General features: G+C 50.6%; 1 protein-coding gene across 3 annotated transcripts in view; it reads right to left on the bottom strand.

Moving 5' to 3' along the window:
• Positions 1-18,732, bottom strand: part of IGF1R (insulin like growth factor 1 receptor) — a 300,365-nt gene that overhangs the window by 14,424 nt on the left and 267,209 nt on the right. For all 3 annotated transcript variants that reach the window (XM_043489499.1, XM_043489500.1, XM_043489501.1), the window contains 5 exons: positions 15,093-15,322; positions 14,739-14,849; positions 10,813-10,972; positions 7,648-7,777; positions 1,746-1,880 (listed from right to left, as the gene is read on the bottom strand). In XM_043489499.1, the coding sequence (XP_043345434.1) occupies positions 1,746-1,880; positions 7,648-7,777; positions 10,813-10,972; positions 14,739-14,849; positions 15,093-15,322 (766 nt within the window). The remainder of the gene's footprint in view (positions 1-1,745; positions 1,881-7,647; positions 7,778-10,812; positions 10,973-14,738; positions 14,850-15,092; positions 15,323-18,732) is intronic.

Genomic DNA, 18,732 nt, shown 5'->3' with positions numbered 1-18,732 from the left:
TCTCTCGAAGCAACAGCACAGTCAGAGCCAGAAGAACAGGTCCTACGCCCCCCTCTCCCATCCCACCACCCCTCCCACACTCTACCTGGAGCTTAGGGATCCAGTCTTGGAAGCTACACTAAACATGCTTTAGAGGAAAAATCAAAACTGTGATTTATTGCCAAGACAGGAGTTTCTGCTTCCCAGGCTGCAGCCGTCAGACTCTAAGATGGTCCCCAAGATCCCCACCCCTGGTGCAAACACCCCGTATGATCCCCTCACCTGCGTGGGAGGGGCTTGTGAACATGATGGGATCTCCCTCCTTCATTTAGGCTTCTAATAACTGACTCTATGTTAATCAAAAGGGAGATTACCCAGCATGGATGTGACTTAATTAAGTAAAAAAAAAGAAAAATGCCAATAGCAGCAGAGGAAGTCCTCTTGCTGGCCTTGAAGAAGAAAGCTGCTTCGCTGAGAAGCTCGTGGCAGGGAGTGGCGGCAAGGACCAGGAGCTGGGAGCCAGCAGACCCGGGGACCTCAGGCCTATAGCCACAAGGAGCCTACTCCTGACAGCAGCCCGAAGGGGCCTGGGAGCCCCAGATGGTCACAGCGGGCTTGACATCTTGATCTCAACCTTGTCACATGGAGCAGAGAACCCAGAGTCCCCATTTCCCGATCCATGGAAACCTTGAGAGACCAAGTGAACTGAGCCTTCCCGGCTGCTGGGCTGATCTCCCTGGTCCCCACTCGGCACGGCCCTGACTCACGTCTGCACCATCCGGCCACGGCGCGGCCCTCCCCCCAGCCAGGGCTCACTGGAGGCTGGTGCTGCGTGGCTGGAGGCAGGGAGGCGGCAGATCTGGAGGGGGCGGGGGGGCTTCCACATGGACAGAGAGACAGCCCAACTCCTCTGGGGTCTTTTCCAAGGTGAGGCCAAACCTGTCCTGAAAAGCGCTTCTGGAAAATTCTTGGATTGGTCTTGAGGTATTAGTGGTAGCCTACCTTCCACGTATCGGGATCCAGAAAATCGTGAGCCCTGCCTTAAGGTGCATGTCAAAAGCAAGCCCAGTCCTCCTCACCCATGCCTGTCTGCGCCTGACGACCCAACTGCAGCACACCTGCACACCCTCACACCTTCAGCAGCGCTGACCACCACAGACAGAGGGGATAAGAACACCCCTGCCCTAAGAACACCGAGCAGGGAGGCCCACGAGGCTGGTGGACCATTTCCCATTCCTGACGAATCTCAGGACAGAAAGCCGTGTTCCAGGAGGCCCCCTGAACTGCCTTCCGGTCCGCACGGCTGCTGGAGGAGGCTGCCAGGAGCCCACCCCTCACACTTCTTACGACTTTTGTAAACACCTAACGGAAGAAACCCGAGGGGGACGCAGGTGGTGGCAGCGTCCTGGAGCGGCCTGCAGCAGGTCTGAGGTCACCCCCGGAAGCCTGGAGGAGCCTTGCCAACGGCTGGGGAGCAGCCCAGGGCTGTGGTTTCAGAGTAATCAAGTATCAGGTTGCTCCTTTTTTTTTTTTTTTTAAACAACTCTGCCTAGAGAAGATTGGCAGGGATTGCTTTGGTCAAGTATTTCACAAAGACATTTTGCCTGAGAAACTGCAATGCAAAAATCTTCCCAGGATTAAGGAAGACGGGGTGGGATTAAGGCACCAGCCCAAATGCCCAGGTTCTTCCGTTAAGATAAACCCTCGTCTCAATTGCTCTGGCCGGTCCAGCACCACCAGGCCACAGGGACCCAGCACATACGTACAGCATGTCAGGACAGTTGTCCGGCTTGTCCAGAAGGCCACCCTCCATGACGAAGCGAAGGACCTGCTCGTTGGACAGGCCCTGGTACGGCTGCTCGGCCAGCGTGGCGATCTCCCAGAGGACAACCCCAAAGGACCTGCCAGGAGAGAAGAAACGTGAGGTGCTCGGAAAGGGAGGATGGGGCCGGGAGCCCCCTCCCTTCTGGCAACTGAGCGCACGTCAGGCACGAGCCAGGCGTGGGCTAAGTGTGGAACAGCTGCCTCGTGCGTGGCAGCTCCAGGGGCAGGACTCTGCCAGCTGAGAGGACAGCGCGTTCAGGGCCCGCGAGCGCCTGACCTCTGATGGGAGCCCCGGGTGAACGGAGTTCAGGGCCCTGCGGGGCCACGTCTCCCAAACGTGGTTTATCCCACCGATAATCAAATGCTGGTCCCCAGGCCTGGCTAGGACAGTGACTCAATGGCCTCAAATGCTGTCTGGGACGAGCAAGCTGTTCAACAAACTTCCCATTCTGGAAACTTTAACCTACGTGGCTCTCAATGCTGCCTGCAGGTCAGGCTCCCCTGGTGAGTTCTTAACACATACCCGTGCCCCGGGCCCCTGACTGACCTCACTGATCTGGGCTAGGAACCTTGGCTTTAGGGTGTTGAAAAGCTCAGTGGGGATCTTACAGGTCCAGGGAGGCCTGGGGAGAGGGGGGTTCAGCCTCACAGGTGGGGACAGCGGTGGGCAGAACTGGCTGGGGCAGGGCCCCCATACCAGGAAGGATCCTTCAGCCCAGAGTTGAGCCAAGGGGGAGGTGGGTAGCCAAGGAACCAAGTCAGCAAGGGGAGCAGGTTCAAGTGCAATCTGCCTTGAATGTGCCTCTGCTGGTCGATTTAGAAGATCCTACTACTTGGAGAAGGAAATGGCAACCCACTGCAGTATTTTTGCCCAGGAAACCCCATGAACAGAGGAGCCTGGCAAGGTACAGCCCATGGGGTCACAAAGAATCGGACACAACTGTGTACTCCTGGAAAACAAACTAATACAGATATACACATACACAGGGACTTCAGACCGAGGACGTTCAAAAGGGCAGTGCTGTAAACTGCAGAACACAAGTGCCTTCCCAGCACACATCGCCATCTTTCACAAATTCTCCACGGTCTATTTGCCTTTCCATTCAGCTCATTTCCACAGATTAAAGCTGGCCACTCGGCAGTGAAGAGCAAGCCTGAGGGGCTTCCGACTGGACCTTTGCAGGCCAGGGGTGTGGGCAAAGTCGCACCAAAAATTCTGGGGCATCCCTTCCCGTCCAGAGCTCAAACTGATGCTGAGAGCAGATGTCAGACATTCAGAATTTTAGTCCTCAGAGGACTGACCCAGCCAAAGTCCTCCTGGACCTCAGTGACCAAGGAATAGTCTTGACATTGCACGAGAGGTCTAGCAAAGCCCAAGGCCCGAGCATGGTGCTCACAGGCCCGGCTGAGGGTGTGGGCCCCCCATCAGTGTGGGCTGAGGGGTCTCGCAGACAGAACCAGCCTGGTCACCTAGGTCACCGCCTCAGAGGCCACGGCGCCCAACTGACCGCAAGCCTGGACTGAAGAATCACCTGCAGATGCAGCTCCCCGAGGCCCATGGCTCCTCCTGCCCCGTGCGCTCCTCGGCGGCTGCCAGGCAGCCAGCGCCCGCTGGGTGGCGCCGCCCTGAGCCCCCAGTGCCTGCTGTCCCCTCCGAGCTCCGGGTCTCACCTCTGTCTCGTCACCCTGTTCTTCCCATCTGACAGCACCCTGAGCTCTTCCTTCCCGCGCCTCTCAGAGCACCACCACAGCTTGTCCACGTAGGCTCAGACTTGCCCAAAGGTCTGGTTCCTTCCCTCCAGATCCCCAGCACGGCCTCAGTGCCGATGGCCCCCTCGCCTGGCCTGCAGGACACCTCCTTTTTGGCACTGACTTCGTACGTGATGGAGCTTTACACTCTAGGTATCACCAACTTCTTTACACATGGCTCTAGGTCCCTCTCCTGCTCAGCACCCTTGAAAGTCCTTATCGAGCCTGAAGAACTAGCGCTGAACCACTCACATAGCAGCCAGGGCCTCACTCGCTCTCTTTTCCGCTGACTCCCCTGAGGAAGTCCCACCGTCCCCCACATGCACTCAGCGGCTTCCTACCACTGTGGCTTCCCCCAGCGTCCTCACTGCTCCACAGGGGACAGTCCATACTGCAGGGTGCCCACAACTCCAGCTCTTCTGGGAAGGGGGTCCATGACCTCAGCCTGTCAGGGTCACTTCCTGTTCTCCACAAGACTTCGTTCACCAGCAGGTCTCTAGCATCTTGCTCTTGCACGCACTGGGCGCTGAGCCTGGGCCATGTCAGGGCACACCCGTGGAGAAACACAGCAGGTAACACAGTCGGCTCTCCCCGCAGGCTTTCCCCAGAGCGACTCTGGTTTGATGTCAGTGTCACCTGTCAGTGAGGGCCACGCAGTGCTGGAGTCCGGGTGTCCTGCATAGGACATGACTAGCTGAGTTCGGTCATAATTCTGTCCCAAGCTATGGAGGCTAACATATCTCTCTCCACCACCAATGTGCCTTCCTGTCGTCACCAGCTGTCACAGGGGCCATTTAAAGATCTGTCGAGGTTCCTCGGTTCAGTTCAGTCGCTCAGTCATGTCTGACTCTTTGCGACCCCATGAATCACAGAACTCCAGGCCTCCCTGTCCATCACCAACTCCCAGTGGTGATATCCACTCATGTGGAACCACTCATGTCCATCGAGTCGGTGATGCCATCCAGCCATCTCATCCTCTGTCGTCCCCTTCTCCTCCTGCCCCCAATCCCTCCCAGCATCAGGGTCTTTTCCAATGAGTCAACTCTTCACATGAGGTGGCCAAAGTATTGGAGTTTCAGCTTCAGCATCAGTCCTTCCAATGAACACCCAGGACTGATCTCCTTTAGGATGGATTGGTTGGATCTCCTTGCAGTCCAAGGGACTCACAAGAATCTTCTCCAACACCACAGTTCAAAAGCATCAATTTTTCGGTGCTCAACTTTCTTCACAGTCCAACTCTCACATCCATACATGATCACTGGAAAAGCCATAGCCTTGACTAGATGGACCTTTGTTGGCAAAGTAATGTCTCTGCTTTTTAATATGCTGTCTAGGTTGGTCATAACTTTCCTTCCAAGGAGTAAGCATCTTTTAATTTCATGGCTGTAATCACCATCTGCAGTGATTTTGGAGCCCAAAAAAATGAAGTCTGACACTGTTTCTCCATCTACCTGCTATGAAGTGATGGGACCGGATGCCATGATCTTAGTTTTCTGAATGTTGAGGTCCCTCAGACGTCCCCAAATAGATCTTACTTCACAGATGAGCAGCTGAAGTCCACAGATGTGCCATGATTTGACCAAGGCCACAGAGCCAGAGACACTAGGAAATATGTGATGCCTGCAGGTTTTCCAGGAGCAGGTCATTTACAGTGTGACTTGACATCAATGCCTCATACGAAACCCAGTCTTGAATTTTGTGCATTTAGTCCTTAAAGATTAGGCAAATGCACTTGTGTGAAGTCTTTCCTAATTATGAGCATCGGGGTGTTTTCCCCAAGGAAGGGACAACCGGGTGTGAGTCTCACATCAATTCCAGTGCAGGTTAAGGTCAGCACGCCTCACACCAGGACAGGAACGGTCAAGGTCCCACTCATCAGCAAATGAAGCCTACACACGCCCTGCTGATGTGAATTTGCCACTGAAGAACCAACAACTCTAGGAGGGAGCAGAAGACTCTGGATGCTTGTGGCCATCTGGAAAGCTTCTCAGTAAGTCAGGAAATGGAGACTGTTGTAGGCGATTCAGTTGCTCAGGAAGGAGACGCGCCTTCAAGCTGGGGGTTCCACGCCCAAGTCCTGGGCTTGGTCCCTCCCTGCCTAGAGGCACACCTGGTCTTCTCACCCAAAGGAGCCACTCCTGTGGGACACGCCGCTACAAGGGGGCTACAGGAGGGACAAGCGCAGCGCCCAAGGCCTGGGGATAATGCCTCCGAGGATAGCAGGGAAACACAGAGACATTTCAAGCAGAGAAAAGAGACCACTTCCTTGTGACTCCAAGGCCTGTCTTATCAAAACCAGAGCAGGCTGTGAACTGGAGAGAAGGGCCAACGGGGTATCAACAAGAGGCCAACTTAAGGATGTCTTAAGGATCAGGGCAGTCTGTCTTGTGGGAGAGGAATTAGCAGTACCAGGGAAATATGTGAGCAGAAGCTCAACAACCAGCTGTCAGGGGCGCTGTAGATGGGGCTCGGGGACCAGTCCTGACCTCAGAACACCTTCTTATCCTAAAATTCTGAGGTATCTCCTTCAAAGTCAAATACACTTCTTTGCATTTCTTTTTAGACTTTAACTATGTAGGAGTGTCCTGTGCCATTGAATACACTCAGAAATGATTTTCATTCCTTCAAGAGGGAGCACTTTAGATTCTGGGCCACTGAAAAGCCCTCTATATTCTCCATCATCCTGGCCTACCCACCTTACCAGTGTTATCCTCAAGGACTATTAAAAAAAAATGCTAAAGCACTGTTAAGGCCTGAACAGTGAATGGAATGAAGATGAAATCCCTACTCTTATTTGTATATATATATTTTTTCCTCATGGTTCATAATATCTGTCTCATCAAATGGAAGAAAAATGGCAATGAACACGCTTTGCTGCAGCTTGTCACAATCACTGCTAACCAGAATTTGGTAAACTTAGCCTATGGGATATCAACAACTCTAGTTTTATCTTTCTGCCCTGCCCCTGTTTTCCTTGGCTCCTGTGGTTTTCTATTTTATTGTCCTGTAAGCTGACCTCAAAATTGTTGGAAGCAGGGATCCCAGAATAAACAGACGCAGCATGGACCCAAGTCTGCCCCTCCCCGTCATCTCTGTATCTAAAAATGGCGTTGAGCACTTTGATTTGACCATGAAGAGAGAAGCATCTTGAACGGACTGATTGCAAAACAGATCTCATACTTGAGCTCAAGAAGCAATCATGCTTTGCTGGGTCATGTTCAGATGCTATTTCCAATTTGCACCTGTCTTCAAAACAGGATCCAAGGTCCTTGAACTGTGTGGAAAGGGTCAAGAGTTTAAAAAAAAAATGACGTCTGTCACTGTTTAAATAGCTCCTCTATGTGGTCATCCCAATGGCTGGAGTAAACAACTACCATTTCTGTGATCCATCAGCAACGGGATCTCCCCAGAGGACAGCCAAGAAACTAGCTGACGTTCTTGAAGGCAGACGTGCCAGGGCCTTCGCCTGCCAACAACTTCAGTCGTATTTCAGAATCTGACCACCTCTCCACAAGGCTGCTGAGGAGCTGCAACAAGCACTGCGAGTGAGAGGCTCCTGCACCCTCAACTGACACTCCCTACCCCGAGGTACGACCATGACCAAGGGGGACATTTTGCTTTCCACCCCATCCCTGGGTCAACAACGATGACCCCCTGGAAGACCCATTGCAAGAGGGCAGACAGCAGATGGGACCAGCAGGAAAACACATCAAGACTCAAGCTTTGGCTCTAAAATAAGCAATGTTTGCAATCTGAAGGTTTAGTTAGGTGAAGCAAACCCCCACCCCCCATACACGCTATCATTTATTGTGAAAGAAAATGAGAGAAGGCAGGCAGGGGATGAAGCAGAAAGAGGTGATGTTTTCTGGCGTGTCCCCACCTCCCAGCCTCTGGGGCTGTGTCTCTAGCTCTGCTAACGACCGGGTGAGCACCTCAGTACTGAAAGAAATATTGGTCCTGCAAATTTAGGTCCCACAAGTGCCCACTGACAATGGGGATGTGTCCACGGCGAGGGGGTGGCCCGCATCACACTCAGCCAAAGCTGGACACAAGCATCAGGGAACAGACAACGGGAGGACAGCACAGGACTCGTACCAGACGTCAGAGTGAGTGGTGAAGACTCCGTCCTTGAGGGACTCGGGGGACATCCAGCGGACGGGCAGCAGCCCCTTCCCCCCTTTCCGGTAATAGTCTGTCTCATAGATGTCTCTCGTCATCCCAAAATCTGTGAGGAGGAGAGAGGGCGTGAGGTTACCCTGGGCGAGCACTTCGGGGCAGAAGCGGAGGAACAATGACGGCTCAGCGAAGGCCTGTGCCCGCGGCCAAGCCAAGTGGGCACTCATGTAGGTGTCTGCGCTGCCGTCTGATGAGGCGGAAACTCTGAGGGTCGGTGAGTCACACGACAAGCAAATGCCCAGACATCTCTGCCTTTAAATATATTTATACCGTAATTCTGTTAAAAAGTTAGCTCCCTCATTGCATTTAAAATGAGAGGCATCTTACAAATTATCAAGACCCACAGATTATCAGGAGAATACATACTGTGTAGGGCAAAGGTCATTTATCTGTGGTTTAAAAACATGATCAAATAGCCAGGAGCATGTTGACTTTATTTACTTGGTAGCACCACCTCATTATCAGAGGAAATGAAAGTAGTTTCACCATCTAATAAGGGGGAAAATATTGAGTACCAATTCACTGCAAAAAAAGTCCACAGCAAGCTGCCTAAGAGATGCTATTTACTAGGCCCTGAAGCTATTACTCGATAATGTTTTTCAACATAATACTCCCACTCATTTTTGAAAATGTCTTCCATTTTCCATGACTCTAGAAGAAGTCACATAATTATGTTTGATGGCAGGCTTGCTTTATAATCCTAAATTATTGCTTCTCTGTCAGATTTTGATTTTCCACTCAATCATGTAACCTCTCCTTACAGGGCGTCTTCTGTATCCTCCTCAGGAGAAAGGGCCGCTCTCCTTTTTAAAATGTTCATTTATGTCTCTAACTCTGCCACAAAGAGGTAAGGCTACAAAGCAAACACAGTGGACAAAGTTCCTTGGACGCTAACCAACATAATTTCCTTGTCCCATGCTAAGGGCCATTGAACTGCCTCTGGTAAAATTGCTTGCTGTATTTGTAATCCATCAGACACTGGGCATTAGAAAAACATTTTAAAACCCTAGTAAAGAATAAAAATGAAGAGCTGAAGTCTTATCTCCAAATTAATCCAGTGACATGCAAAATAGAGGATTTGCTTTTACTTGCACAAAAAGGAAAAAAGAAAAAGGAAACCCCAGAAAAAGAGCACAGACTATTCCTTCCTTAACTCAAAAGAAAAAGTTCAAATTTTAGGAAGAAAAACCCAGGTACAAAGAAAATGTCACGATACATACGCTACCTGGTTAAACAGCAAACTGAGTCCTTGCTGATTTGGACTCTCAGTGGCAAGTGGCACAAGAACGGCTCTCGGGGCGTTCTCAGCGGCACTGCGGGGCGGCAGGGCCAGAGGGAGCAGCAGGGAGTTAGGACGTGCCCGCGCCAGGCACTGAGGCGCCCTGGGCCGTCCCGCACCAGCCCTCCAGCATCTCACAGCTCTTACCATCACGCCCCCTTCTGAGGTCAAGACACTGAGGTTCACAGAACTTAAGACACCTGCCTCAAGCCTCGAGGCTGCTGGTGGCAGAACCAGGTTTCAGTCTAGTTAGCAGCTGCCTGGCTCCACACCTGGGGAAGGGGAGCTGGTGGGCATCCATGTGGGAATAGTCTGAGTCACCGCTGAGAAGGGCGGGGAAGGGAGGGGGCGCACAGAGGAAGCCCCGGCAGCGGCCTGAGGGCCTTCCCTGGGAGCCCCGGGGCAGGACAGCCTCTCAGACTCTCGGGGCATCAAAGGGCCAAATCTAGGGACACATGAAGTGATTGATGGCCAAGTATATCTGCTCTGTGATACAGCTCCATCCAACACCTCAAGCACCTTACAAATGAAAGATAAAGACATCCTACTTGGGAAAGCATTCTAGAGGGGCTACTCACTGTTCATCAAAGGGCCAAAATATTCATTCAAAATCACTGTGTGAATGAGAAAAAACCACAGCGCTGCTAAAGGATGGTGAACACGTCCAGAACAGACAGCTTATGGGCTAGGCAAAGAGGCTAATTTTGAATAGCTTTTGAATATAAGGTCTTCCTGCAGCTTCTCAGAATAAATATTTAGCATTTTTCTGAGCCATGGTCATCTCATAGTGGGAAGAGCAGGTGGTTCCTGAGCAGCCCTGATGTTACATGTGTGTTGATCAAGCAGCTTCAAGGACTACAGTTAAAACCAAGCCTAAAGGCTGAAATAAACTCCTAACCAGTGACCAGAAATGTAATCCACTCCACACTTCTGCTGTTATGGTGGGCAGTGACAATAAGGGTTCTAAGGAGCAGTCTGGTTAGACATCAAGTCAGGGTTACGACGAAGATCCCAAGTGGGGCCAGAAGAACCCGCCTGCCAATGCAGAAGATGTAAGAGATGCAGGTTCGATCCCTGGATCAGGAAGATCCCCTGGAGAAGGGTATGGCAACCCACTCCAGTATTCTTGCCTGGAGAATCCCATGGACAGAGGAGCCTGGAGGGCTACAGCCCATAGGGTCACAAAGAGTTGGTCACAAGGACTGAAGTGACTTAGCACACACCACAAGCATCAAGAGCTCAGAGGCTGATCAGCTCAAGTGTGAGCCCTGGAGAGCGGTGGTCTTCCCCCGCCGAGGGATTACCACCTTCCTGTCAACACTCCTGCTCGGTGCACGGGATTCACCTAGGGGACCTCACCTCTTAGAAAACTCCATGGACCCCTGGTTGTTGTGGGGGAGATAATACCCCTTGTAAGCTGGAAAACTGGAGGACATACTGGTCACCTGGATGGTGACTTTAAGGCCCAAGTCAAAATCTCCTGAGGACATTTTCTCAACTATTCTTGGAACCGGTGCTTACAGCTGTTCTGCCGAGAAATGCCCCAAATGCCAGGAGAGGCAACCGCAGGGATCATGGCCTCAGCTCGCCCTTGCCCACTGCCTGGCCCGCTGCGCCCATGTGCCATCGAGATCAGAGCCAGCCTGGCTGGCTGACTACCAATGGGACACAATCACATGACCCCCAGGAGCAAGCCTCTGCAGTCACAGGAAGCGTGGGGAGACCTCTCCACAGGTAGGCTCATGCCCACGGGGTCCCTAAAACACGTGCGACTTTAGCTCAGATCTGAACAGCTAGGCACACACCTCCGATTTTGACTGTGAAGTCTTCGGCCACCATGCAGTTGCGGGCAGCGAGGTCTCTGTGGACAAACTTATTGGCGTTGAGGTACGCCATGCCGTCTGCGATCTCGCCAGCCATCTGGATCATTTTGCTCAGGCTGGGAGGTGCGAGCGCTGGATTATTCTGTTGGGGAGTCGGAGAAAAAAAAAAGATACACGTGAGAATTTAGGAATTTTTCCCACCCCACGCTCTTTCAGGGTTTGTCAATCCTCTTTTGTTCAACCTGAGCACCCCAAGCCACTCTGCGAGGAAAGCAGGATGGGCTCAGGAGGAGGCCGTGGCGCTGCCCTCTGACCTAACGCGGAGCTGCAGAGAGAAGCACCTATGAGCACAACTCGGACCTTTGGTGCTGGGTGGGACCAACAGCATTTAAAGTGAAGCCAGTGATTTTTGATTTTAAGAATTCTGGACACTCAAAGTCCAATTAGTCTAAGTCTTCCTTTTACGTCTACAATTCAAGCCCATACAGGGAAATGGAAGGAGAGGACATTACAAAGGTGGTGTGGAAATAAGTAAACGGGTTTCCTGAATGGATACCAGATGCATTATTTCCCACGAAAGCTTTGTTATAAATTATTTAATCCTTCTCTTTCCCTTCCACTTTCTTGTAAAGTACAAAGACATCAAGACTAATATGTTCCCCTTACAGAGTGGCATTCCTTGGATTATAATTTTCTGTGCGTGCTGTGGAAAGCAAGCCCTTGACAGTTCATTTAAGTCCAGCAGATGCCTACTCTGGAGCAGACCGATGTCCAACAAGTAACATGGGTAAACATTTCCTCTTTGCAGAGGAGGGCAACATACCAACTTCGGCACTGAAAAGAAATACCCCCAAAGGATAAGTCCACTTAGGAAAACATCATATAAAATGTGTGGCCAAGTTTCTTTACCCCAAAAGGTTCTGTGCTGACCATCTCTTGCTTGTGTGAGCTCAACACTTTACCTCGGTTTCCCCGACTACAGAGCACCTCTTGCGACATGAAAAGCCGTCCTGCTCTGACAGGCCCCGTGCGTGCCCTCCCCAGCTCAAACCCTGGGCCCCAGGAAGAGCGTCCACTGGCTCCTGCCTGGGCTCTTTCACACCCCTGGGTCAAGGCGGGGTCACTGCTGGAGGATGACCGGGCACCATGCCTACGGGTTTCTGGCTTTGCCCACTGAGGGGGCAGTTTCTGCCCCAAAGCTGGCTTCGAGAAGCAGAGTAACAACTTTCCAAGTACTTATGGGTTGGTTCCCTACACTTGAATCCTGAAGCTACTATCAGCAATGTCTGTGGTTTAAAATCCTCATCACTGAGCTGCCTGGGGAAGTGATGAGACGACCCGAAGGGTAAGCCAGAACACCCCTTTCCTTTACAAAGGGGCCTTGTGTGGATGAGCCTTTCCAGGGCTTTAGATGTGCCTGGGACACTAGGAAACTGGCAGGTAAATGTTAAGTTTACGCTCAAGATGTTGTGGAGTATTAAGTTAGGTGCTTATTAGAAGTGGCCACTCATGATTAATATGACAGAGATTGCAATGGCAACCCCCTCCAGTGTTCTTGCCAGGAAACTCCCATGGACAGAGGAGCCTGGCGGGCCACAGTCCATGGGGCCACGAAGAGTCGGACACGACTGAGTGACTTCACTTTCTTTCTTTATGACAAGTGGCCATTCATGATTAATATAACAAACAGAAGCAAAGAAAGGAACCTGATTTTAATTATTGAAAGAGAGGGCTGACTTTCTGTCAGTTCATGGTGCTAATACTGCCATGCTTTCAGATGTTTTAGAGAACAGAAATCTTTAACTTGCTTAGAACTACTTAAGACGCGCACACACGCACATCCACAGTCAGCGAGGGGAATGTGTGAACCTCACGGGTCGGGGAGCAGGATGCGATGCAGAACATAACAGAAATACAGGACAAGCACACACAGCTTTATACTTGACATGGGTTAGAAAGCACAGCTCTAAATCTGACAAACCTAAAAGTGAAATTTTGATATGAGAAGGACCAACCCTCTTATGCACATGGAAGGAAACCAAGGCCCAGAGCCCGAAGCCACCGCCTGAGGGCGCAGACAGCAGTGGCAGAGCCAGGCCGAGGGCGACGGGCTTTTCATCCTGAGGCTGAGACTGGGGACGAAGGAAGCGAGTTCTTCAGGCTCCTCAGAGGTGGCGTCAATGAACCTGATAGGAAACACGCTGCCACGTCTCCAGCCACCAGCTGATGAAGCCTCTCTCCTTGTGCTGGTCTGGGAATCACAGAGCGGGCTGGGGCAAAGCACTGCGGTCCAGGGGAGCTGGGCGCCCCGCCAGGCAGAACAAAGGGTGGGCGTGTCGCAAACCACCCTGCTCGGGGCCTCAGTCCACAAGGGGCTCCGTGGGCCTCGCAGAACCACACCCATCGGCTGTGAGTAAAGGAAGCCACGTGTGAACGAGTGCTTGGAACAAAAATTAAGCAACTACTATTTGGGAGATGATTCAGTTGCCAATTAAAAGAAGAAAACAAAGGATTAAGCTCAGAGACAGGCTGCAGACATTCAAAAAGGGTAAAGAAAGGGCAGGACCCAAGGCCGTACAGCAGACCCAGTGCTTCCTCAATAGGCAGCAAGGTCAAGATCCGAGTGAGGACCGGAGACCCAGCGAGGCAGTCAAGTGGAAGGCAGATGTGGCTGGTATTCCTTCTAAGTATTTATCTCCCAGTTTACTCCTAGAACTACTCTCTTAAAAGTCATGTCTCCAAATTATTAAAAGCTGGGTTCACGCTGCCGAAGGAGACACACCACAGTGATGAACCTGAAGCTTGTAATACAAATTGATATTTTTCCTGAGACCAGGCAGAGATCATGAGTTCAGCTGAGGCGGTGATCATTCAGAAGCTCAAGCAAGACGTTGACTGAAGTCAGCTGGAATGCGGATGCAGGAGGGGAGCCCCATTTTCAGAAATAGGGCTCCCTCGGCTCAACAGCTCAGACTGCCCACGGGAGGGGAGAAGGAGCACGTGAGGCGGGGGCTGATGAGGGAGTGGGAGTCTGTGCACCAACCTGGGGGAAGCCATCCCGGCAGAGGAGTCAGGTCAACCTGACACTGAACTCTGACGAGCTCGGCCCAAGAGGAGGCAGCAGAGATGGGTACCCCCAGACAGAGTAGGGGGCAGGAAAGGCTACAGGGAGGCAGCAGTGTGGACGGGTCTGTAGGTGGGAATTGGAGAGATGGTGCTGGAGGAGGTCACGCGGGGGTAGAGAGAATGAGGTAGCAGCAAAATCCCACAGGGGTTTGGTTAACAGGGTATCTGCATACTGGCAAGGGCATCTCACTGAAGATCCAGGTCTCCCTATAGTCAGGGAACTCCTTCGTATAAAGCAGGAGTCCCCAACCTCTGGGCCACCGACCAGTACCTCCTGTCAGATCAGCATCGGCATTAGATTAGAAATAAAGTGCCCAATAAGGGCTTCCCTTAAGGTGGCTCAGTGGGTAAAGAATCGGCCTGCAATGCAGGACATGTGGGTTTGATCCTTAAGTTGGGAAGATCCCCTGGAGGAAGAAATGGCATCCCACTCCGGTATGCCTGGAGAATCCCATGGACAGAGGAGTCTGGAGGGCTACAGTCCACAGGGTTGCAAAGAGCTGGACACGACTGAAGCGACTTAGCATACATACAAAGTGCACAATAAATGTAATGTGCTCGAATCATCCCCAAATCATCCCCCGGCTCTGGTCTGTGGAAAAACTGTCTTCCATGAAAGCAGTCCCTGGTGCCAAAATGGTTGGGGACTGCGGCTATAAAGGACGGAGAACCAAGCATGCAGCAAGAAAAGTACATGAATTTAAAGGCACAGCATCTTCTGGGGAAGGTTCTAAAGGAAAGGGAACAGATGACATGGGATGAGGATGAAAATCGAAACTTACCTCCATTTCTGGCCTCAGAGACCGGAGATAACTTTTGAGGTCCCCCCGGGTCATCAGTTCCATGATGACCAGCGTCGGCTGGCCCTGGGACACCACGCCCAGCAAGCGCACCTGTGAGGAAAGAAAGAGGAGCTGAGCGGGTGAGAACCCCCCACGACCAGGCTCCCCCGCTGCCGGGGCTGCCGGGCCGGAGCAGAGCGGGATGACGGGCCCCTGGGGCTCACGGGCCGGCCCTGCACCGCATCTGGAATCTCCGTGTTGTGTGCACAGCGTGTAAGGGAAGAGCGGGGTGACGGGGAGCCCCCTGGAAGCCGGGGTGAGTGTGTGTGGCCCACACCCAGGGCCCACTCTTACCACGTGGTGGCAGTTGAACTCCTTCATCACCGAGGCCTCGTTGAGAAACTCAATCCGCTCGCGCATGCTGGCGGCCTCGTTCACCGTCTTAATGGCCACCCTGGTCTCGGGCTCATCCTTGACCACGCCCTTGGCCACGCCTTCGTAGACCATCCCAAAGGAGCCCTGGCCCAGCTCCCGGCTCATGGTGATCTTCTCCCGGGCCACCTCCCACTCGTCAGGCACGTACACTGAGAAGGAAGAGGCCGGAGCTGAGCCAGCGGGACCAGGGGTGGGCAGAACACAGTCTGGGCAAACTCCAGGCCAAGGAGGACTTTGCCACTTCCTGAAGCCCACAGAGGAGAGCATCGGGGGACACGGGTATGTGGCTTGTTCTGGCATCTCCTGCAGGCTAGGGATTTCAGCAAGGCCACTGTACAGTCAAACATTAGGTTTTCAAGTCCCCACGGATTTCCAGATAATTCAAAGATACCAATGGCAAGTAAGAAACACAAAGTTGTCCAATTTCAGATGTTGCTGTAAGTATAAAACTCACACTGGATTTCAAAATATAATGTAATACTTCAATAATTTTTATACTGACTGCATATTAAAACTGATACTACTTTGGATATACTGAGTTAAAGAAAACATTATCAATATGTATTTCACTAGTTTGTTTTTCCAATTTTACATGTGGCTACTAGAAACATTTCAGGTTTCTTACAGGGCTGGCATTAACACTTTCATGGGTAGCTCTGCTCTAGCCTGGACAGAGTCAGAAACCCTGGGGCACTGAGTGACTATGGAAGCGATGAGCTCTGTCTCACTGCTCATTACTACCGAGGAGTAGTCAGTGGTGACCAGCATGGAGGAAGGGACAGCTGATGAGCAGAAGGGTCTCCCCAGGACTTGGGCCTGGGCTCTGTGAACTCAGGGACCCCCCACCACTGGGGTGAGGGGCTAGGGAATGAGGCCTGACGATGACTAAGCCTGAATATGATTTCCTCTCCAGCCTATGCTTCTGGTCAGATTCAAGCTGGTTTAAGAAAATAAATAATTCTAGGCAGGAAGAAAGAGAAAGAAAGAGGGAAAGGAAGAAGGGAGGAAAGAAAGAAAACGGAAGAAAATCCATCCGACCACTCTGATGGGTAGGTGAGAACTAAAATAAAATGTACTTGTTCCACAGATCCATAAGAAATTTCAATTATAACCGTATTCTTCTAATACTGCATGCTCATGTGCTTGTCTGAGAGGGGAACCCCTGGCTGGCTCCACTGATCAGAAAGAGATGGTCCTGGCTCAGAAATGCAGAAAGACTGGGAACCTGTGGTTGCCTTTATGCTTTTAGATGTTAACTGTGGGCCTTCGGCTGGATGTAAGAGAAGAAGTGGGTTGACAGCTGTATCCTAACTCCCTCGTAAAGATGTCTATGAATCACGCCCAGGAGATACCACCAATTTACATCTCTAAGGAATGTCCAATATGAACTATGTTAATCAATATAGAATTTTCTTTCACATACATTTTTGTATTTCATAGTAGGTAGGTATGTGTTCAGGAATGTCACAAATGGAATTCCACCCTCCATACAGCTTAGACAGTTTATAGCCTGGAAGAGGAGGCTGATGCTTGCTTAGGAGAGTAAGTACGCAAGACATCCCAGTAGGTAAGACTCTTTCTGATACCCCTCAGAAAGTATAAAGAGACAGTCTATATCCATTTATCTCTGAAAATCCAGGCTTGCTTTTAATCAGAATTAGCTATGTAGCACGCCAGGAAACACGGAGTTAAAACCAATCACATTCATCCCTTGGAGGTGGCTGAAGTCAATACTCACAATCCCTTCTCTCAATTCAACCCAAGAGCTCTGACTTTAGCCAGCAGTCCTAAGCCCTGCCGGGCAGCAGAGGCTTATGTGCACAATGCTATCAGCGTTTCCCTGGAGCGGATTTTCAGTGTGCTTGGAGAATGGTGACATGCAGATTAGCTTTCGGAGAGAGAAGTTTTTTAAGCATTTTTGAACTGCGATGTCATTTTGTTGCCCTTTGAGGAAACTAGCTATAAGATGCTTGTCCAAAGGCCAAATAAATTAAGTTCAAATAAGGTGACAGGATTTCTACCTGTTGGCCTGAGTGACAGTAAGCTTTGTTTCATTTTTAAAGAATCAAGAGATTATATTATGAAAGCACTCTGGAAAGACACAGAACTTGAATTCAAATCGCCATTAGAGTCTGATTTGCTTGTGCTCTCTCAAACTTCCTAGATACTTCATAGTCAAAGCTGCAAATGCCAATCTTATATGCTTTATTCTCTACAGCAGGCTTACTCCAAACCGACAGAGCAGGGGAGTGGCCTTACATTTTCCTATATCAATAATAAGTTATTAATAAACAAATAATAATAAGCTATGTTAGATTAATTGATTAAAAACTACATTTACATAAACAATGCATAAAAATCATCTTTTTTTTTTTAAAGAAAAAGACCCTCTCCACAAGCAATTACTCTTTTAAGTTTGGCATGTATCCTTCCAGAACGTTCTCTGTGCCTTATACACACACAAACAGAGGTATAGGTATGTGTGTACGCATATATGCCTTTTAGTTTAAAACATTATCCATTTTATTTTTGGCTGTGGTGGGCTTCTGCTGCGGCACGCAGGCTTTCTCTGGTTGTTGAGCAGGCTTCTCACCGCGGAGGCTTCTCTTGTGGCAGAGCTCAGGCTCCAGGTGTGCGGGCTTCAGTACCTGTGGCTCGTGGGTTTGTGAGTGTATGCCCAGCAGCCATGGCTCAAGGGGTTAGCTGCTCCCTGGCATGCGGGATCTTCCTCGACCAGGGATCAAATCAGTGTCCCTTGTATTGCAAGGCATATTCTTAAACCACTAGACCACCAAGGAAGCACATATATGACTTTTAAAAATATAGCTTCATGAAACCTTTATAATATCCTCATCATTCTACATCTGATTCCCATTCAGAGGATTCTGCTTTTGACTGGTTCTATTGTAAACACAATTTGAATTAGAAATTATTAAAGAAATCACAGTAGTAAAAATCACACACTTATATATATAGTGCTTTAAATCATTTCCTCATTTGATGAGGATGAGCAGTTAGAACAATCAGGACTCTTTATTTCATGTCTCTTGCATATACACTTCTACTTCTGAAGCATGAGCGAGTCAAACAATTTTCTGAACACATTAAATTAATTCTACTCTTTATGCATTTGACAGACTGGGTCCAGCTCTTCCTATGGAAGAGCTGCCTCCAATACCCCCAGAACCTCACAATCCTTCTCCACAGCATCACACGTTAACAAGGTGCCTGGGACTGCTTTACCCTGACTTCTCAACCGCCTAGTTCTGTGACCTGGGCGTGTTTCTTCTCTGAGCCTCATCCCCCAATGAAGAGACAGAGAAGCATCAGAAAATCCATCCTACAGGGTTTCTTGGTGGCTCAGATGGTAAGGAATCTGCCTGCAATGCAGGAGGCCAGGGCTTGATTCCTGGGTCAGGAAGATCCCCTGGATAAGGGAATGGCTGCCCACTCCAGTGTTCTTGCCTGGAGAAGCCCATGAACAGAGGAGCCTGGCGGGCTACAGTCCATGCATGGGTATGCAAGGAGTCAGACATGACTAAGTGCCTAACACTTTCAT

The sequence above is a fragment of the Cervus canadensis genome, chromosome 17, assembly GCF_019320065.1.
Source record: "Cervus canadensis isolate Bull #8, Minnesota chromosome 17, ASM1932006v1, whole genome shotgun sequence".
Lineage (NCBI taxonomy): Eukaryota > Metazoa > Chordata > Mammalia > Artiodactyla > Cervidae > Cervus > Cervus canadensis.
The sequence above is the reverse complement of the archived record's forward strand: the minus strand, read 5'-3'. Positions and strand labels throughout refer to the sequence as shown.